At 40.5% G+C, this 22,606-nt stretch overlaps 1 protein-coding gene across 2 annotated transcripts in view; it reads right to left on the minus strand.

Annotated features, from left to right (window-relative positions):
* NBEAL1 (neurobeachin like 1) overlaps positions 1 to 22,606 on the minus strand; it is a 145,606-nt gene that overhangs the window by 76,543 nt on the left and 46,457 nt on the right. Inside the window, exons 8-14 of one of the 2 annotated variants that reach the window (XM_050969551.1) lie at positions 22,474 to 22,559; positions 20,116 to 20,422; positions 18,780 to 18,886; positions 12,312 to 12,398; positions 10,766 to 10,849; positions 9,200 to 9,298; positions 8,495 to 9,078 (exon numbers count right to left, since the gene is read on the minus strand). In XM_050969551.1, the coding sequence (XP_050825508.1) occupies positions 8,495 to 9,078; positions 9,200 to 9,298; positions 10,766 to 10,849; positions 12,312 to 12,398; positions 18,780 to 18,886; positions 20,116 to 20,422; positions 22,474 to 22,559 (1,354 nt within the window). The remainder of the gene's footprint in view (positions 1 to 8,494; positions 9,079 to 9,199; positions 9,299 to 10,765; positions 10,850 to 12,311; positions 12,399 to 18,779; positions 18,887 to 20,115; positions 20,423 to 22,473; positions 22,560 to 22,606) is intronic. The other variant, XM_050969552.1, reaches the window with a different exon arrangement.

Raw genomic sequence — 22,606 nt, forward strand, 5'->3', positions numbered from 1 at the left:
ACACAAGTCTCTACTGAAAACAGAAGATGTTGATGAAGAAGAGATTTGAGAGAGGTGTACATGGATTCTGATGGGACATATAGCCCAGTCAAGAAATCTGACATCAAAACATTTACTGATATGGCCAAGATGACCAAATATAAGAGGCAAGGGAAGAGAAATCACAGCAGCTGTCAGTTGAGAAGTTTTTTTCCTGCAGAGCCTTGTCCTTAGCAAGATGTAGCGGTGATTTTCAAGGGGAACTGTTCTTAGTCACCCAATAGGGTCTGTGCCTATGTTCCTCTTCCATGCTGATGGAGCAATAAAAACCAAGTTCAATTAGGACATCAGCTGGAAGCGCTAAGCAGAAAGAATCCATGAGCTAAGAGCACAGAACAAAGAAATGGAGATGCCAGGACAGCATAAATCAGAGATGCCAAGGCTGTCATACAAATGATAGCTGGAGACAAATTTCCCACATTCAGTGAACTGGCTGCTGAGTACTGAAGGAAGGTCCTAAAAGCAGTTGACAACGCTAATTCTGTAATCAAAGTATGACAGATATGACAAGAGTAACTCTGCGAAAACTGAAGGAAGACTGCTGAACATGATCTAAAGTTGGATGCAAGAAATACCAGGTGATTGGTGGATGCCCTCTGTGCCACCATGGAAAAGTTTCTAAACATGGCATCTAACAAGCAGTCACTTGTAAAATTCCTCTGTGAATCTAGGGTTCAAAAAGCACCTGAGAGCATAGGAGCACATTCAACACAAACACTCCTTCTTGCTGGAGGCTGTTTGAATGGTGAAGTAGCGAAGTCCATCACTAGTAGAGGCAGTGAAGAAGCCCAAGACTTGTATAGTACTCAAGAGGAAGCAGACACAAGTATGCTTCTGCATGCTGTATGTGCCAATATGGCTTTTGGGTTTCTTGGCATCAAAAGAACCATAGTAAGGATGTCACCTGATACAGATGTTTTCATCCTTGATGTTCACTGCTTTCCAAAAATGCACACACAGATAACACGTGGATTGAAATATAGTCACCATTTCTAGCACAACTGGCAAGTGTCGCTTCATATCAGTGCATGCAATTTGTGATGCACTCACTCCTGACTTCCGTAACATACTTCCTGCTGCACATGCATTAATGGGATGTAATTCTGTACCATCCCTATTTGATACTGGGAAAAAATTGTGTTTAAAGTTGTGAAAACAAAGGGAGCTTACTGCTTCAGAGATCTTGCCAAACTGGGAGAAAATAATGGACAAGTCAGAATTTCTGCAGCAAGGAAGTTGACAGTAGTGCTGTATGACCCAAGCGAGAAAGAAAAGGAGACCCACAGAGACCTGAATTGCTTGTGCCTAAATCTAGCCATCAAAAAAAGAAAAGTCACTGGCCAAATTCCCATCATGTGAGGACAGTTTTGAAGAGCATTTCAAAAAAAAATCTTGACAAACAAAAATGTGGGTGTCTTCGCACACTGGTGAGCCGTATATTGGTTCACCATCACAACATGGATGGAAAAAAGTATATGCTGAACTACTTCCTGTATTCTTCAAGGGCACAATGGCATCTGAGTTTCTGTAAGACCTTATTTGTGCCTGTACCAGTAGGTGTTGCTGCACAATCAACTGTCTCTTCAGTCAGAGCAAAACTCCCTGCACAGAACTTCGTATACACCAAGACAATGAAAACTGGTAACGCATGCACTCTTGACAAATATCACAATGAAAAAGATGGCAATAATGATGTTGACCAGAAATTCCACCAGTGCTATTACATTTCAATGATACCTATACAAATTTATTATTAGATTTTGCTTTATCCTCTTGCAATCCTTGTTCCAGAGGGATTGCCGAGGACCATCCGGCCCTCTGACTGCTAACCCATGCTAATCATTCATGTGGGCACTCATATACATATGAGGCAAGACCCTGAACAGATCAGACGCGACTGCTGGGCTCTGGGAGTAAGGGTGAAGGAGTTGGGGGCACAGGTGGCATTCTCTTCAATCCTTCTGGTCAAGGGTAGGGGTTCAAACAGAGACCAAGGCATCCTCAAGGTGAATCCCTGGTGTCACCAGGAGAGCTTCAGCTTCCTTGACCATGGGATCCTGTTCCTGGAAGAAGGACTACTGAGCAGAGATGGGGTCTAATGAGGAAGGGGGAAAAATCTCTTTGGATACAGACTGGCTAACCTAGTGAAGTGAGCTTTAAACTAGGTTTGAAAGGAGCAAGAGACAAAAGCCCACAGGTAAGTCAAAAACATGAAGACCTGGGTGAAGGGTCAGAATCTGGGGGGTGGGGGGGAGCACGGGCAATTACAGCTAGGACGAGGGAAAGATAAGAGGAAACATGAAGGGGAAATCAAATCAGTATCTTAGATGTCTGTATACTAATGCAAGAAATATGGGGAATAAACAGGAAGAACTAGAAATACAGTGAATAATCACAACTATGACAAAGTGGGCATCACAGAGGCTTGGTGAGAACACACATGACTGGAATATTGGTATAGAAGGGTACAGCTTGCTCAGGATGGATCAGCAGGGAAAAAAGGGAGGAGGTGTTGCCTCGTATGTCAAAGATGTAACTATTTGCACTGAGGTTGAGATGGAATTGTTGAAAGTCTCAAGGTAAGGATAAAAGGGGTAAAAGAATAAGGGTGATGTCGTGGTAGAGGTATGCTATAGACCACCTAACCAGGAAGAAGAGGTGAATAGGGTTTTTCTTAAACAACTAACAAAGGGTACATCTACACTACCCACTGGACCGGCAGGTAGTGATCGATCTACCAGGGATCGATTTATCATGTCTTTTATCACTTCTACACTATCGATCCTCGACTGCTCTGTTGACGACTCCGGAACTCCACCGCGGTGAGAGGCGGATATGGAGTTGATGGGGGAGCAGCAGTGGTCGACTCGCCACCGTCCTTATGGCCAGGTAAATTGACCTAAGACACGACGACTTTAGCTACGCTATTCACGTAGCTGAACTTGCATATCTTAGGTTGACCCCCTCCCCTAGTGTAGGCCTAGCCAAAATCATCCAAAGCACAGGACTTGGTGGTAGTAGAGGATTTCAACTACCCAGACATCTATTGGGAAACTAATACAGTAGGGCACAGATTAGCCAACAAGTTCTTGGAATGCACTGGAGACAACTTTTTTGTTTCAGAAGGTGGAGAAAGCAGCTAGAAGAGAGGCTGTTCTAGATTTGATTTTGACAAATAGGGAGGAACTGATTGAGAATTTGGAAGGCAGACTGGGTGAAAGTGATCATGAAATGATAAATGATTCTATGGAATGGTAGGAGGGAAAACAGCAGAATAAAAAGACCATGGATTTCAAGAAGGTAGACTTTAGCAAACTCAGTGAGTTGGTAGGTAAGGTCCCAGGGAAAGCAAGTCGAAGGGAAAAACAGCTCAAAAGAACTGGTAGTTTTTCCAAAGAGACATTATTAAGGGCACAGGAACAAATTATTCCACTGTGTAGGAAAGACAGGAAGTATGGCCAGAGACCACCCTGGCTTAACCAGGAGATCTTCAGTGATGTGAAACTCAAAAAAGAACCCTATAAAAAGTGGAAACTAGGTCAAATTATGAAGGATTAATACAAAAAAAAAAAAACAACTCAAAACTATAGGGACAAAATTAGAAAGGCCAAGCCACAAAATGAGATTAAACTAGCTAGAGACATAAAGAGTAACAAGAAAACATTCTACAAATACATTAGAAGCAAGAGGAAAACCAAAGACTAGGTTTGCCCATTATTCAATGAGAGGGGAAAGACAATAATAAAAAATGTGGAAGTCACGTAAGTGCTAAATGCCTTTTTTCTTTCTGTTTTCACCAAAAAGGTTAGTAGTGATCAATGGTCTACCATAGTGAATGCCAGTGAAAATGAGGTAGAACTTGAGGCTAAAATAGGGAAAGAACAAGTTAAAAATTTTGTAGACAAGTTAAATGTCTTCAAGTCACCAGGGTCTGATGAAATGTATCCTAGAATACTCAAGGAGCTGACGGAGGAGGTATCTGAGCCATTAGTGATTATCTTCAAAAACTCATGGAAGATGGGAGAGATTCCAGAGGACTGGGTGGAGAGCAAATACAGTGCCAATCTATATAAAGGGGAATAAGGATAACCTGTAGCGTTACAGACCAGTCAGCTTAACTTCAGTACCCAGAAAGATAATCGAGCAAATAAGCAAGCAAGCAATCTGTAAACACCTAGAAGATAATAAGGGGATAACAGTCAACATGGATATGTCAAGAACAAATCACATCAAACTAACCTAATAGCTTTCTTTGACAGGGTAACAAAGTAGATGGACCTACTATAAGGTGGGTGCATAACTGATTGGAAAACCATTCCCAGAGAGTAGTTATCAGTGGTTCACGTCAAGCTCGAAGGACATATCCAGTGTGGTATTACTCCTGGGGGGATTCTGCGCCAATGCAGGGGCCCAGAATTCATATAGCCCACATTCTTCTGTGCCCCTTGCAAAAATGAAAAAAAATCTTCCAGGGGACACGCACTTCTTCCCTGACAGCCCATGCAGTGCGTCTGTTCCAGTGTACCTGGAGTAGCCTCAGAAGATGCCTGTGTGATCACCGTTGTGGGGAAGCAGGGCTAAGTACACATGCGTGTCAGTGACTGTACTCCTGGGGGGATTCTGCAGGATTGCGCGCCCGCAGCATAAAAAACATACATTCCCCCAGACACACACATTTCCTGCTTTTCCCTGCAGAAAATAGCAGCGAAGCCTTGCGGGGGCAGGGAGATGCAACCATGTGTGCAGTTTTGTGGGGGAACAGAGGTGAAGCATGGGGGGGGGCGCACAGGGTTACATGCCAATGCCCCCTGTCCCTCCTCATTTCTGCAAACGCAGAGCTGCCCAGCTCAGAGGCTTGTCAGGTTCTGCTGACTCCACAGCTGAACGCAGCCTCCTGGGTCCCAGTGCCAGTTGTGCTCCCTTTCTGTGTTCTGGGAGCCTTCTTATTTTCTAAGGAAGCGAGTTCCCGCAATGGGGCTGGGCAAGCAGGGATGGGGGAAAATGAGGGAAGGCGGCTGAGGGGGTGGGGAAGGAAGGGCAGTGGAATAGGGCAAGGGGAGGGGTATGTAGGTACGAGGAGAGGGAGATGGAGAAGAAAAGGAGATAGGGGAATTATGGGGAAAGTGGGATCCTGGCATGCGGCATCCCCTCGGCAGCAGCTCCGGCTCCCCTATTAAGCAGGCCCATCAAACCCTCACCCTGATAAGCCCTGCCCCCTATATCTGAACCCCTCTGACAGACCCCCCTAGACCCAGATCCCCACTCCACTGAGCTGAACCAGCTACACCTGGACCCCTACTCCATCAAGCCCCACTCCCCCGGCACCTGGACCCCCCACTGAATTCCCACACTCAGACTCCACTGCCAAATCCCATCTCCCACACACCCAGAGCCCACCGCTGAGCCCAACCACCATCACCTGGATCCCCTGTAGAGTCCCATTGCCCCTGCACCCAGAACCCTCCGAGCCCCTTTGCATCCAGCTCTCCCATTGAGCTGTCCACACTCATACTGCCCCACACAGAAACCTCTCACCCCACACAGGATCCCTCCACATTTGGATCCTGCTGGGCTCAGCCTGCTGACCCACATCTGATGCACCTGGCGCAGAGGGTCAGGGCCCCAGGGTGTTTCTGGAACAGACCTAGCCCTTGCACTGTGTCAGGGTCAGGTGCATCCTCACTGCTGAGTCCCTATATTGGGGGAAGTGGGGGCTTCAGGGTGATCTTCCACCTCAATGCATCCAGTGGCCTGTGCTCCTCACTGAGATGCTGAAGCCACATTCATTTATTGACAAATAAAATTTGCAGAATTTTAAAATACTGGTGCAAGTAATTTTTAATTTTTTGGCACACAATTCCTTCAGGAGTATAGGTATTGCAGGGATTGGTCCTGGGTCTGGTTACGTTCAATTTCTTCATAAATTATTATGGCATAGAGCATATACTCAATGTCTGACATATACTCAATGTCTGACAATATCAAGAGGGGTTGCAAGTACTTTGAAGGGTAGGATTAAAAATCAAAATGATCCAGACAAACTAAAGAAATGATCTGAAGAAAACAGGATGAAATTCATGAAGAACAAATGCAAAGTGTCAAGTATCAGAGGGGTAGCCGTGTTAGTCTGGATCTGTAAAAGCAGCAAAGAATCCTGTGGCACCTTATAGACTAACAGACGTTTTGAAGCATGAGCTTTCTGAGGAAGTGGGTATTCACCCACGAAAGCTCATGCTCCAAAACGTCTGTTAGTCTATAAGGTGCCACAGGATTCTTAAATGCAAAGTGCTTTACTTAGGAAGGATCAATCAACTGCACATATACAAAATGGGAAATGACTGCCCAAGAAGGAGTACTGCGGAAAGAGATATGGGGTGTAGAGTGGCTCACAAGCTAAATATGAGTCAACAGCGTAACACTGTTGCAGAAAAAAGAGCAAACATCATTCTGGCATGTATCAGCAGAAGGGCTGTAAGCAAGACAGGAAAAGTAATTCTTCCACTCTATGCCACACTGACAAGGCCTCAATTGGAGAACTGCATCTAATTCTGGGCACCACACTGCAGAAAAATGTGCACAAACTGGAGAAAGTTCAGAAGAGGGCAAGAAAAATGGTTAAAGAAAATGTGACCTACGAGGAAAGATTGTAAAAATTGGGTTTGCTTAGTCTGGAGAAGAAAAGACAGAGGGGACATAGTAACAGTTTTCAAGTATGTAAAAGACTGTTACAAGGAGGAGGATGAAAGATTGTTCTCCTTAAAATAGACAAGACGCAATGAGCTTAAATTGCAGCAAGGGAGGTTTATACTGGACATTAGGAAAAACTTCTTAACTGTCAGGGCAGCTAATCACTGGAACAAATTGTCTAGGGAGGTTGCAGAATCACTGTCATTGGAGGTTTTTAAGAAAGGTTAAACAAACACCTGTCAGGAATGGTCTAGTTATCACTTAGTCCTGTCTTGATTGCAGGGGACTGGACTAGATGACCTACCGAGGTCCCTCCCAGTCCCACAGTTCTACAATTGTTGTTGTGATACATTAAAATAAAAAAGAAATCCAATTTTACATCTTGAAATAATATGTAGAATCATTAAACTCACAAAAAAATGCGAATATTTCAAAGTGGTTATTTTAATGTGTTGATGGTATAATTGTTCAGCCCCCACTTCTAAGGTAATGGCACTACTTGACAGCTCCACATCATACCTCATCTTAAAGTAGACATAATACATTTTCAAATGATGAATGCAGTGTATGTGTGTAGAGTGGGTACATTAAGTTGACCAAATCAGTGGTGTCTGCCCTTCACCTAACAATGCACCTAGAGACCACAAAGCATGGAGATAGCAGCTAGCTCAGTCTTTTCTGTTGTATATTTAAAAAAGCATTTTCCACTGAAACAAAGTGTGTTTTTAATCATTTATTTATTCTTGTTATCTATTTCCTATTTGCTATTATATTCCCTTCAGTCAAGCATTTTAGAACTTAATCTGAATAGCCAACATCAATCCCTATCTGGCGAGCAGCACATGCAGAGTAACATAGGATACCCCCTCTCCATCGCACACTAGAATACATCATTTTCTAAATTCAATTTAATGACTAAACATGCAAACTACTATTCTAGAACCATCAAGTCCAAATGCAGTTGCAGACGTTTCTCCTTATGCTATAATACCATTAGGTTTCAGAAACTATGCGGGTTCAGGTCAGGATTGAATGGGAGACCTTTTTAAAAAATAAAAGAAATGGTGTGGGGAATTAAGCAGATGGCACTTTTAACCATCTGGAGTGTTGTGCTGCTGGAGGGCCTGTAGTTCAGATAATAATCAGAAATGGTTGTTTATATCTTAAAAAGAGTCAATCTATGGCATTGGTTATATGAGAAAAGGGGTTAAAGTGATGTCTTGGCCAAATTCCAAACTCAGAAATTTCCACGTGCAGTTCCAGTTAGAAAAGGATATTTTTCAGGTATTATCCTGAAAGTTTGCACTTGTTTGCTATTGAACACCTGTGCTAAAACTAGAGGCAGTTACATTTTATGGCCCCTATACATGACAAGAACTATACTAATGCATGGTTACCTGTTTCAATTAGGGGGTCCTTTTTTCTTTCTTTAATGCCATCATGGATGAGAAAACACGTTAATATGCATTACCCAAATAATTTACTCTTAATATAGTTATAGAATTGCACCTTCCTGTACACACTAGCAGTATAATTGTTCCAATACAGAAACCCTTCACCATGCATTTGCATGACTATTCCTGTAGTATAGTCATGTCTTCAGTGGTGGATGAAGCCATTCCTGTTTACAAACTCAACCGATATTCAATGTATCAAGTATTTTGGCATGAAATGCCCTATATAAATATAAGCATTGCTACCACGTATGCCATGGGATGCAGATTACCAAGAGATGTTCCTCCACACAAAGTAATCACAGTAAGCATACCTGTATAGTTGCTTCCGCTTGCCTCCTCCTTTGCTGGTGATGTCAGGTGTAACTTGGTCCTGGTCTAGGCATAGCCAAGCATTGAAGGAAAATGCAGAGCCTGGCCATTTGTGAATAGGTGGCACAGCAATTCCTGCCATGCTGGGGGACAAATTGAAATATTGCATCGCACTGTCCAGGCCTTGCTTCCGAGCCATTGCCAGAATTGCACGCATCACAGGGATGACGTAAGGGTGAGACTGCTTTGGTTCATTAGTCCTCAAGAGTCGTATTAGTCGGTGCAGTTCCTCAGAGCTCATTGATTGACTTCCCAAAGAACCCTGGAGGGCAATCAGGTTCTCAGCACAAGTGCGATGGAGTGAAGAGTGGAAGTTTAACGTCTCAATGATGCGGATGCCCATGTTTGCATTGACACACGTGGCACGACTCTGCCTGTTAATACAGCAGATTCGCTTCAACCAATTTGAGATGAAGATCTGCAGGTCATGTGACTCTAGCTCTGGAAGCCACTGGATAAGCAGCAATAAGGGCTGGACATTGCTAATGCCCAAAATTCCGACAGACATGTGATCACCTTCAGCAGCCTGGAAAAAAAAAGCATAGAACACAGTGATGAACTACTGGCCTACTACAACAAAAAAAGGACAGAAAAGCTGTCCAGAAGTTCAGCCATTTTAGATAACGTTCAAGGCAAGCACATCTCACCATATTCATAAGTTCTTCAAGCAACTCTCGCGAGGGCTGACCCAGAGATTTTAGTACTTCATAGATATGTGCATAACCAATCCGCTCTTTAAAGACCTCCTGAAGAGTTAAAAAAAAATAGTAACATTAATAAAAGTATGGAGGGCAGTTGTAGCTGTGTCAGTTCAGCATTTTAGAGAGACAGGGTTGGGGAGGTAATTATTGGACCAACTTCTGTTCAGGATAATAAAAGAGACAGACACAACTAACTCTAGTCGCTAATTACTTACCTGCATTAATAGGGTCTCATCTAACACAAAACTAGCTTTATTGTTATAAGAACAGGAGTACTTGTGGCACTAGTACTCCTGTTCTTTTTACGGATACAGACTAACACGGCTGCTACTCTGAAACCTTTATTGTTATGTTACCCTTTAGGAGAACATACTACAAACCTCATCTAAAGGTTAAAGAAGTTAAGGATAGTCTTTTGATTGACTTCAACGAGTTTTGGATTAGGCCCTATAGTTATAGATTCATGACACTACTGCATATAATATTATGTCATGCAAAAATATATTCTGTAGCTTAATAAATGTTTGAATTCTAGCTGGTGAATTACAACAGAAGTGCACAGGCACAGAGAAAAGCTTTATTTTACTTGTTATAAACCAAAAACAAAATCTCCAGTATGGTTATTTTAATATATTTCAAAATGCTAGTCTTTTTAGTTTATTACAAAACACCATTTGTTTTATTATTTAGTTGAACCTATAGAATAAGATGAAAGCAAACACAAGTAGGTGCAGAAGCTGAAGTAGTATATAATCATTTTTGAGTAAAATATTCTCCTAGAAAAATGTCTTGATTTAATAATATTTGAAAAATATTTGAGATAGAATCTTTATTAAATATGGGAAAGTATTCTGAAAACTGGTTACCTTGCACTGAATTTATAGAAAACAACTCTCAAGCGGTAAAATCTACATAGTTATATCCATCAATTATTAGTTAATCAAGAGCAGTTACATCCTATTAAGTGAATTCCCTTCTCTTTGCATGGGCATTTTCAATCATTATCTGCACGATGTGGAAAACACATTTTTAAATATGAGTGAATTTGTTGGAAGAAACAAGATTTTATGTGAAGTGCTTCTGGAATAAAGTAGCGAGAGGCAAAAAAGTCACTGTTGAAAAATTTATATAAAATGTGGAGTATGGAGGTATCCCTTCAAACACTCATGGAACTTAGCGCAATTTTCACTGCAGGGTAAGTTGTCAGAGAATATTACTTTACACTCGCTTTTTAAAGTTTCTGTTTTTTATTAACCAATCAAATTAGCTCTAATCCCATAAATCATGTTCCAACTTCACATAAAATTAAATTAATGTCCAGCCCAAATGATGATGTAGTCCATAAGAGGAGCATGAGGAAGAAAAGCACAAAGGGTTTCTTGATCTGGCTGGGGCCTGCTGTCTAATAAAAATAATAATAATAAACAATTCTTCTAGGTTTTACATTAAAATGTTGAACATGAAATCAGAAAGATGGCTGTCATAAACAGATCTATGCATGTATATGCTTACCTTAGCAGCTGGAGATTTGTGCAACACTGCTGTAAGGGCTTGAATGGTGGATACTGCCAAGTAGTCTAGTTGTCCCTGAAATACCTGAAAGCAGCAGAGGCAGGTGTTACTTACAAACATATTAAACAGAATTCTGCTCTGAAGGGTACCCTTTGCACTTCTGCCAGGATGAAAACCAAAGTTAATTAACATGCTTTACAATCATCTCCCCACCAACATGGATTTCATGACACCACAACCTACAAGAAAGGAACAATGACAGAAAACTAGGCATGTAGTTCAAGAAGAGGAAACAAGCGTTCACACACATTACAGTAAAAGGTTCTGATGGACAAATGTACAAACTTTCCTCATGCTGTTAATGGACAATCTCAAGAGGGAGGGAGGAAAAAAAAGTAACGAACCCCTTGTACTGTATGTGTGCACTGCAGAGTATATAGCTTTCTGACAATCAGTTCTTTAGCAAAAAGAGAAGAACATCATTTTAATCTCAGTGCAGGTTCCTGCACACACCAAAGCAACACACACACACATTAGAAGTGATTAGTTATACCAGCACAGTCCAATAACTTCATCGCCTCTTACATCCATCCTAGAGGATGACACTCTACTTTCAAACCAAATGAGTCTCAAATAATTCTTTTCCTTTTATGTTTTCTATTAGTTAATTCCTCTGAATACTGATATTTTTCATGATAATTTATGAACAAAAAATTATGTGCCATATATCAGCAGGTCCCTCTGTAAACTTGACCAGTGAAACTATGCAAATGAACAGACACCATGTGACAGTTTCTGAAATAATATATTGCATATTAGACAATGAGAAGTTAGTGAATAAATGTTTACATGCAGATCCTCACACTGAGTTACCAACAGGATTGGCTATTTTAAACAGAATCAACATTTCTAGACTACATACTTTCATGTGCTCACCACTGCATTATCTATTTAAATGAGAACAAATCAGTAACAATCTCTATACTCCTATAAGGAGTGATACAATAAGAATTTGCATTTGATGTTTTCCATTATGCTAATGGAAATTTAAGACAACAGACTCTTCTCACCTCCCACATTCAGCCTGTCCATTGTATTGTGATCATCTGTTCTTGATGACAAGCAAAGAATCAGGACATCAACTACAACCATACAGATTCACAAACAAAGCCCCAGAACCCAATAGACCACCGTGCCAAGACAGAAGCAAAAAAGAAAAAACGAAATCACCACCAGGTTGATAGCATTGATACTGGGATTCTATTCCTGTACTTCACCCTCCTCAGATTAAAAGAGCAAAATTTGTACTTGATATTTTTAAAATATCTACTACTTGAAGCATCTCCATACATGTGAAGTCATGGGTGTGATTTGCTTATCATAAAAGATTACTTTCCAAAGACAACATGCATAGGTCTCCACAGCAGTCTGAATTCATCCAGCTGCAGCAGTTTCAGGAGGATGGATAAGGTAAAGTACAGGAATCATTTTTCCCACTGACTTCTACTCTGTCTTGGCTTCAAGTGAAGCAAAATTGTGTAGGTACCTGGTCCTCATTCATTTCTGTCAGTAATTTGTTGGCAAGGTCTTTTTCACTCTTGTCTGCCACCTTATTGTTAGCATTTAAAAACAGCTGTTAGAAACAGAGACAAGAATAATGGAAAGAGGTGCATTAAACATTACCTGCAGCTAATATCATGAAGCCAGGGATTAATTTATGTTTCACATACAGCATACATGATCTCACACTGGTGAGTTACACAATTCTTAACAAATATCAGTCTTTTGTTAATTCTTCCAATATTACATCAAACTATTGTTAAACATTCATTAGCTTATTCTGTTTTCCAGAAATAAACCAAAAGATGTAATTGCTGAGACATGGAAACGGTACTAATTACAAGTTATTTTTGTTACTGGCTTAGGGTTCTTAGATGCATGACGACCAATATTCACATTAAAAAAGGAGGGAGGACAACTGTAAGACATTAGAAATGTGAAGGGAAGAGGGAAGGACAGCCTCCTAGTTTCTCTACTTATGTTTCATCTTGTAGGAGGGCTGCAGTGACACTAACAATCTAGAGAAGTCTGCTATACAACACTTCAGAATCCAGAAATAGCAATGGCTTTGTGAGGGACACAATCTTCAAGACTGGAAGGACTGGGGGAAATTTTCAGTCATCCTGATGAGTTGGCAGCTTGGCAAGAACTTTAACTCAGTCACCCAAAGATGGATCTATTCTGAAGCTTTGCCCTCTTCTGCTTTTAGATTGCGAGTCAAGAGGCTCTTAGAAATACATAGTTTTCCAGACCAAGGAATTAAAAAAAGACTCTAGAAAACAGAGGAGAATGACAGCTTGTCACATTTCAGAGAAAATATCCAACAGAAAAATGAAATGGTATGCAAAAAACTATTTTTTAAAACCACTTTTGTACTCACTGAAGATTGTGTGTTCACTATATGGAACCTCACTCGGTAATCAAAGGCAAACACAGGACAACAATCAATCAAAGATACTACCCTGCATTAAAAAAGTATTAAAAACCCCATAAAGTTAGAAACATTGCTTAGTTTGAAAGGCATCTGTCATGACCAAAGCTGTTATACTTTTGTTAACACTGCAAAATAGCTATAATATGGGGAGAGAATTACAGTATTAACAACTGAAGATAAAATTATGAACAGGAGGAAGAACAGACATAGAAAAAACAAACGCATTCTAACTCATTACCCATAACAGATATATAGAGGAGAAAAATAGAAGAGAAAAATAAGCAACTAGAGATTTTTAAATCATGTATTTATTAAAATGCCCAAGTAGATGTCTATCTCTGGTTTTGAATTCTTGTATCCAGAAGACTATTCAAAGAAGAATGATGTTTTCTTCACTCCACATAAGGCTGGGCATAGTAACCACTGCTATTCTTCAAATTTGATCTATATTTAAGGAAAGTTTCCCATCAATACAAAATGTTCAAGATACATGAAGAAGCAATCTCAGATGTTCTTAGTGTACCAATAAACCCCCTTTCAACAGCTATAAAGTGAAACCTCAGTTACCTCAACATTCCAGGGGACAGCCCTGAATAAACTGGATTTCAGATCAACATCTGAACTGGCTGAACAGCTTTCAAAAAAAAACCTCATGTTTTAGGTCCCCAACCCCAAAGAAGAGTAAAGAGAAGACATCTCTCTTCCATAAGCTTTGAATTCTTTAGCTGAAGTTCATCTACCTTCTCTGAAGACAATCTGCAAAGCTGAAGACAATTTTGAGGTAAGATCAGAAATATGCTTCTACTATGTGGCTCCTGGGAGTATTCACAATAGAAATCAGTTTTGATTTCTTTTTTAACTCCCTTCCCTCACTGCAAATCTCCTAGTCTCCAGGTTCATAAACACGCAATACATTCTATTGTGTTAAGAATAACCGATGACTCTTCTATTATCTGTGGTGTTATATGTTGGGGGGGGGGGGTCACCAGCAAACCCAGAAGTGTGGCAGATTTTCAAGAAGGAGGAAAAAATATTTTTAGCAAGATTCTACCTGGTTAGTGGAGGCATTTGACAAAAGAAGCGTACTAACCTTACAACTGACTTCATCTTTGTAGTCAGCCTCTGAAGAGCATTGTACTATATGTGGAAAACACATGACCTTGTCCTTGGGGTCATTTAGAGTGTAAAAAAACAAAACACTTGCACAAATTTGACAACACCGAAGAACCCCTCTGTGTAATAATAGTAGTAATAATATACAAGCCAATATACAATACAGAGGTCTGACTCAGTGAAGAGTTTTGATGACAAAAGGGTAGAGTGAAATTCAAGGAGAGAAGAATGATTAGAACACAGGCATAACACTGCTGGCCTTGAAGTCAATGGAGCAGGCCTAGAGTGCCCATGAACCAGCTAAATAATACCATCATATGATAATGTAAGAATCAGGCTAGAAAAACATAAATCTCTCTTTTATAGCAGCATTGCAAAGAATGTAAGATCAGTACAACATACTTCAAATCAACATACCCCTAGAGCCCCGACCAGGGTTATTCTATTTACTACCCAAGATCCACAAACCCGGAAATCCTGGACGCCCCATCATCTCGGGCATTGGCACTCTCACCGAAGGACTGTCTGGATATATGGACTCTCTACTCAGACCCTATGCCACCAGCACTCCCAGCTATCTCCGCGACACCACTGATTTCCTGAGGAAACTACAATGCATTGGTGACCTCCCAGAAAACACCATCCTAGCCACCATGGATGTAGAGGCTCTCTACACAAACATCCCACACACAGATGGAATACAAGCTGTCAGGAACACTATCCCTGATGATGCCACAGCACAACTGGCTGCTGAACTCTGTGCCTTTATACTTACACACAACTATTTCAAATTTGATGACAATATATATCTCCAGATCAGTGGCACTGCTATGGGCACCCGCATGGCCCCACAATATGCCAATATCTTCATGGCCGACCTGGAACAACGCTTCCTCAGCTCTCGTCCACTCACACCCCTTCTCTATCTACGCTACATTGATGACATCTTCATCATCTGGACCCATGGGAAGGAGACTCTGGAAAAATTCCACCATGATTTCAACAGCTTCCACCCCACCATCAACCTCAGCCTGGACCAATCTACACGGGAGGTCCACTTTCTTGACACCACGGTGCACATAAGTGATGGTCACATTAACACCACCCTATATCGAAAACCCACCGACCGCTATGCCTACCTTCATGCCTCCAGCTTCCATCCCGGGCACATCACACGATCCATTGTCTACAGCCAAGCACTGAGGTACAACCGCATCTGCTCTGACCCCTCAGACAGAGACCAACACCTACAAAATCTCCACCAAGCATTCTCTAAACTACAATACCCGCAAGAGGAAATAAGGAAACAGATCAACAGAGCCAGACGTGTACCCAGAAGCCTCCTACTGCAAGACAAACCCAAGAGAGAAACCAACAGGACTCCACTGGCCATCACATACAGCCCCCAGCTAAAACCCCTCCAACGCATCATCAAGGATCTACAACCCATCCTGGACAATGATCCCACACTTTCACAGGCCTTGGGTGGCAGGCCAATCCTTGCCCACAGACAACCTGCCAACCTGAAACATATTCTCACCAGTGACTGCACACCACACCATAATAACTCTAGCTCAGGAACCAATCCATGCAACAAACCTCGATGCCAACTCTGCCCACATATCTACACCAGCGACACCATCACAGGACCAAACCAGATCAGCCACACCATCACTGGTTCATTCACCTGCACATCCACCAATGTAATATACGCCATCATATGCCAGCAATGCCCCTCTGCTATGTACATCGGCCAAACTGGACAGTCTCTACGGAAAAGGATAAATGGACACAAATCAGACATTAGGAATGGCAATATACAAAAACCTGTAGGAGAGCACTTCAACCTCCCTGGCCACACTATAGCAGACCTTAAGGTGGCCATCCTGCAGCAAAAAAACTTCAGGACCAGACTTCAAAGAGAAACTGCTGAGCTTCAGTTCATCTGCAAATTTGACACCATCAGCTCAGGATTGAACAAAGACTGTGAATGGCTTGCCAATTACAGAACCAGTTTCTCCTCTCTTGGTTTTCACACCTCAACTGCTAGAACAGGGCCTCATCCTCCCTGATTGAACTGACCTCGTTATCTCTAGCTTGCTTGCTAGCACACATATATATACCTGCCCCTGGATATTTCCATTACATGCATCTGAGGAAGTGGGTATTCACCCACGAAAGCTCATGCTCCAAAACGTCTGTTAGTCTATAAGGTGCCACAGGATTCTTTGCTGCTTTTACAGATCCAGACTAACACGGCTACCCTCTGATACAAGATCAGTACAGTAACAGGTACAGATTCCTAAAAGGAAGTGCAAAAAACACCTTGGTAAGGCCAAATAATGTACTTTTAAAATAAGTTAAAAACACAAACACGATACAACACACTCAATATGGTTCCCGCTGAAGTCAATCAGAATTTTGTCCCTGATTTAAATCAATGTAAGAAAGACTAGCTCAAAATTTGCATGTGGGCATTTTAAAGGACTGTTGCATTCAAATATTCTTAAACTAAATGGAATAATGTACAATAATTCACACATTGTAGCTAGCATTAAATTATCTAGAAGTGTTCAATACAGCCACGTCAACAACTTGCATTGTGAAGACAAAACAGAAATGAAATATGAAACTCCAGGAAGTTAGGCAGTATTCATATTTATGTAGTTTTTTATTTGGGAAAAATGTATCTTATAAAAGCATAACTTCAGTGAAAGGCGCTGGCTTACAATCAATGGTCATCTGGGATTAATATGGAATCAGAGAAAGTAGGAAATATGAATACTATGTCCTTTCTAAAAAGAAAAGGCATCCAAGAAGGGCATTTTGTAACAAATTAAATTCATTCCTAATCTCAGCTATGCAGGAATTCAGACCAAGTATTCTGAAACCCTTGCAACTGAACACCAGTGATTATTATTATTATTTTTAAGAAAATTGGCTAGATCGTCAGGCCCAACGGTTAGTCATCAATGGCTCGATATCTAATTGGCAGCCGGTATCAAGCGGAGTGCCCCCGGGGTCGGTCCTGGGGATGGTTTTGTTCAACAGCTTCATTAATTATCTTGATGATGGGATGGATTGCACCCTCAGCATGTTCGCGGGTGACACTAAGCTGGGGGGGAGAGGTAGATGTGCTGGAGGGCAGGGATAGGGTCCAGAGTGACCTAGATAAATTGGAGGATTAGGCAAAAGAAATCTGATGACATCCAACAAGGACAAGTGCAGAGTCCTGCACATAAGATGGAAGAATCTCATGCACTGCTATAGGCTGGGGACCAACTGGCTAAGCAGCAGTTCTGCAGAAAAGGACCTGGGGATTACAGTGGACATGAAGCTGCATATGAGCCAACAGTGTGCCCCTGTTGCCAAGAAGGCTAAAAGGATATTGGGTTGCATTAGTAGGAGCACTGCCAGCAGATCAAGGGAAGCGATTATTCCCCTCTATTCGGCACTGACGAGGTCACACCTGGAGTATTGAGTCCAGTTTTGGGCTCTCCACTACAGAAAGAATGTGGACAAATTGGAAAGTCTCCAGCGGAGGGCAATGAAAATGATTAGGGGGCTGGGGCACATGAGTTATGAGGAGAGGCTGAGGGAACTGGGATTATTTAGTCTGCAGAAGAGAAGAGTGAGGGGTGATTTGATAGCAGCCTTCAACTACCTGCAGGGGGGTTCCAGAGAGGATGGAGCTCGGCTTTTCTCAGAGGCGGCTGATGATAAAACAAGGAGCAATGGTCTCAAGTTGCAGTGGGAGAGGTGAAGGTTGGATATTAGGAAACACTATCTCACTAGGAGGAAGGTAAAGCACTGGAATGGGTTATCTAGGGAGGAGGTGAAATCTCCGTCCTTGGAGGTTTTTACGGCCCTGCTTGACTAAGCCCTGGCTAGGATGATTTAGTTGGAGTTGGTCTTGCTTTGAGCAAGGGGTTGGACTAGATGACCTCCTGAGATCTCTTCCAACCCTAATCTTCTATGATTCTATGAAATGGAGAAATGCATCCCTCAAATTAGAAATCAATCCACCATCTGCTAACAGTTATAAGTGACTTCTCATGGTAGGAAAGATTGATTCTGACACCAAGTTAAACAAAACTGAGACACAGATTACAGTATATACAAGTATTTCTCAAAGAGAATTTGTGAGCTTTCACTACTCAGTGTCTTATCAATACAAGCATGGTTAATATATTTGGAAGACAAGATGTACTTCTACTTCATAAATTACACATTTATAGTCTGAAACATTCACCAGGTCAGTGGTACAAGTCCAATACCTGATACTCATAAGGATTATATTTAATTTAGAGCCAAGACACAAAGATGATTTACACAAATGAACTCTTACAAGAAGCCCAACATTTTGTTGAGATCAGAAATAATAAGTTATTAATAAATGGAATATACCTTGCAGTTCTGCAGCAGTCGGATGAGATGCTCAAAGCAGTTACTATTAAGGAAAATGGCCTGCAGAACAGGCCTATCAGTGCAGTCTAACATGGCTGTGATGGTGTCTATCAAAATAAAAATAAAACATCACAAAACTAAATAGTTACACTAAGCCTTAAGCATTTTTTTTTTAACATTATACTGCTGACAAATTTAGAAACACTACATAGAAGGCTCCATGGAAAAATTTTATGCACTGAGAACCATAGTTAAAAAATTATGAATGCTTTGATAAACACTGAAGTGAATTCCAGCATAAAATACCAGGCCTTGAGCAAAACATTCTGAAGCAGCAGAAACCAACATGTAATCTACTTATCTGGAGGAAACTTCAGCTACAGAATATATTCAATTGTTCTGAGGCTGTTTAAAATCACTGTCATTTTCACATATATAAGAAGCATACCTTCTTATTTAAAAAAGTATAAATATTTGCTTCCTCATCAACCAGTTATTCCTCAACATTCTGAAGCAGTCTTATTTTGTTTGCCAACAGTCAGTATCATCTCACACTGATATCAAAATGTTGAGAAAATGAAAGTATTGGTGGGCAAGAAATGCCCTTTTTTACATCTTCCCATTCTCTACATCAACTTTAAAAAATACAAACCATAAATGAATGCTAACCAATGAATTATATCCTATGGTTTAAGGTTATTGTCTCATCTAAAGTATGCAACCTAGGGAGGTAGTGGTATCTCCATCACTGGAGGTTTTTAAAAACAAGACAGGCAAGGACTTGTCAGGGATGGTCAAAACTTAGTCCTGCCTCAGTGCAAGGGACTGCACTAGATGACCTACCAAGGTCCCTTCCAGTCCTACGTTTCTATGGTTCTATGCAATAATTCCCATTACACAACTGCAAATATCTGCCACATTGGACTAGCTTAAATATTCCAGGTATTCCCTTTTTATCGTATAGGGGTTAACTGCGATCTCTCAGATACTGTTGTGTGGAAGATGTTGCCAAATGATAACTTTTAAATGTAAGTCCATAACAGGTACTGGATCTTCTAAGCTTTTTTCACTGCCCCTAAACTTTTGTTTGCAGGCTGACATCCTTAAAACCAAAAAGTAACCAGCACATTCTGATTAATATTTTTTGAATAAAAAGAAAATTGGCACATATTTGAATCAATTCTAACAAGAAGAAAATATTCAATTTCTTACCTAAATAACAGTGAAAACACACTTGAATAAATTATACTTATACTTGCTTAAAACACTTCATTAAAAAAATTATGAAAATTTTAACAAAACAGATTTAGAGGAATTGTCTGGATGTATCACTCACTCAGCATTTGGATCTGTAGTGCAATGAACCTATTCTCCCACTGCCTAGATCTCCTGGAGTTAGGCAACGCTGAATGGTCTGAATTAAGCAATTTGAAGTAGTTCTCCAGTATGGTACTGGTCTCCACTTGCCGCTGGTCTGAACTACTGGTGAGAAGGATATGCACTACTTCTGTCAGGCACTTAAGAGTCAGCTCTGCCTTCCTGCTCACTTCCTCAGGATCCGTATCATCCCAGGTGTCACAGTCTGCCAAAACACGCATCAAGACTTCCATGGTGGCAGGAGATATGGCTTGAAGAGCATTTCTCTGAAATCCACAATAAAAACAACTGTACTTTAATCTGAGGGTATTGAGCCTCTTCCAAATACTTAAAATCAACAAGTTTCAATTTGAATCATGCAAGTTATATGAACTCTAATAAATATAGTATTAATAAGAGCATTGTTAATTTATCTTCTCAGTCAACTATGATTGTGTTGATCAATATAGATTTTGGGCCAAATCCTGGTCATTCTACCCAATTAGACCAAATGGCTTCAAAGGGTATGTTTACAGGGGAAAAGCAGAATTTGGCACTATATATCATGAATACATAATGTATGTAAAGACAAAAAAAAGCCTGTTAATGACATGGTATGGTTACATAGTTTTATAAAAATATTCTGAAAAATGAAAAAAATATTTTTCTAGTAATATTAACCCACTATTTTATACATAAATATACACAATCTCTAAACCTCAGTTTTTGCATATCTTAACTTTTTTTCTGTTTAAGTCTGTAATCTTAAAGTTGCAACAGCAGGGTTTGGTGGGGGGGGGGGAATAAGATTTTTGGTTTTTTTTTATTAATTGTTGTTTTTAAATTAATATTCTTTAGCTATACGTCTAATATACATTTATTTCAATGTGAAAGGGATACTTATTTTGGTTGTAGGCTTTTAATTTTAGTGTGCATTTGAATTATTTAAAGTGATACTGATAATATACATATTCTATTGTGTAATACATCTTTTGCCTTAGCAGAATTTAGAGTACAGTTTAAGTTCAGACTTTCATACAGACCCCTGTTTTCACATATCCCCAAATTTCTCAATTAGTTCAGAATTTCAACCTAAAATAGAATTAACTAATGATAAACATTTTAAGAACACTAGCCTTCCTGTATTACCCAGAGCAATCTTTATCTACAATTGGAGTACAGACTATATTACAGTGGTCACCGAGGGCCATGTAAATTCTCTTTGCTCATGGAGAATTGATTTTCTTTTTTTGAGGTTGGATTACTATTCTAAAGACACAGTGCTCTCTGTTAACCTTTTACAAGATAAACTGGGTAAGCACCAAAGTGCCTTATTCTGTCTCGATATGTCTCTTCTTACAATTTGCATTCAGACTGTACTGGACTAGACTTGCACAGAAAAAAAGAAATTCCCATACTTCCCTCCTATCAGTTATTAAAAAAAAATTAAAAAGATCCTCACTCATACCAAGTCCTGGCTAACAGGCTGCTTTTGAACACGGACGTATCACATGGTTTGACAGAACAGGCATGATACATTATAGCATCACTTGCTGAGACAGCAACATTTTTTCTAAGCTACATCTGAGAAATTCTGAACAGGAGACTGATGTTCAAATTAAATTCAAACCAGTGATTAATCCCACTCTTCATCTGATCTCATTTCCCTTTCCCTTCCCCACCCATATATTCTGTGCCACTTATGTGGCACAGATATACTTCAAATTCCTTCCTCAGCAACGCCAGACCAAATGATTTAGTGTAAATACACTGCAATTCCAGTCTATTCCTGTACTCCTTTCTAAGTTTCTTGGCACCTAGCAGACACAAACACTCCTTTAATTTAGTACACTATGCTCATTGTGCCAGCAAAGAAGAACATATTCAGTTTTAGGGCAGGTCTTCACATAAAATGCTGCGTCAGCACCACTGCACCAGTGTAGTTGAAGCGCTTCAGTGAAGATGCTACCACGCCGACAGGAAAGTTTCTCCTACTGGTGTAGTTAATTCACCTCCGCGATAGCTATGTTGATGGGAGGAGAACACACATACACACGTGCATACACAGTTATTACAATTCTTGACTACTCTTTGGGGCAGGAACTGTCTCTTACTAGTCTTATATAGCACTAAGCACAATGGAGTCCCAATCCCGGTAACACACACAACCAACTAATCCAGTCAATTGTTGATACAGTCCGTTCTGCAATACACACTTGTCTTTCGATAGATACCCTATATTCCATAAACCATAAAGTTTACATGAGGAACAGAAGATGAACCCTACACATTGTAATAGCTGAGATTACTTTATAATATTTTTCAATATTCTCCTCACCTGTCCACCAGCTACAATGGCTCCAAAGAGATGTAGCAGACAACACTTCAGGCTTTCCTTGAGATGTTCACTTTCTTGAAAGCATTCTATTGAAATAAGAGAAAAAGTCGTTTTGTATCCCAAAATAAGGAGG

This window comes from Gopherus flavomarginatus, chromosome 10 (assembly GCF_025201925.1).
Source record: "Gopherus flavomarginatus isolate rGopFla2 chromosome 10, rGopFla2.mat.asm, whole genome shotgun sequence".
Lineage (NCBI taxonomy): Eukaryota > Metazoa > Chordata > Testudines > Testudinidae > Gopherus > Gopherus flavomarginatus.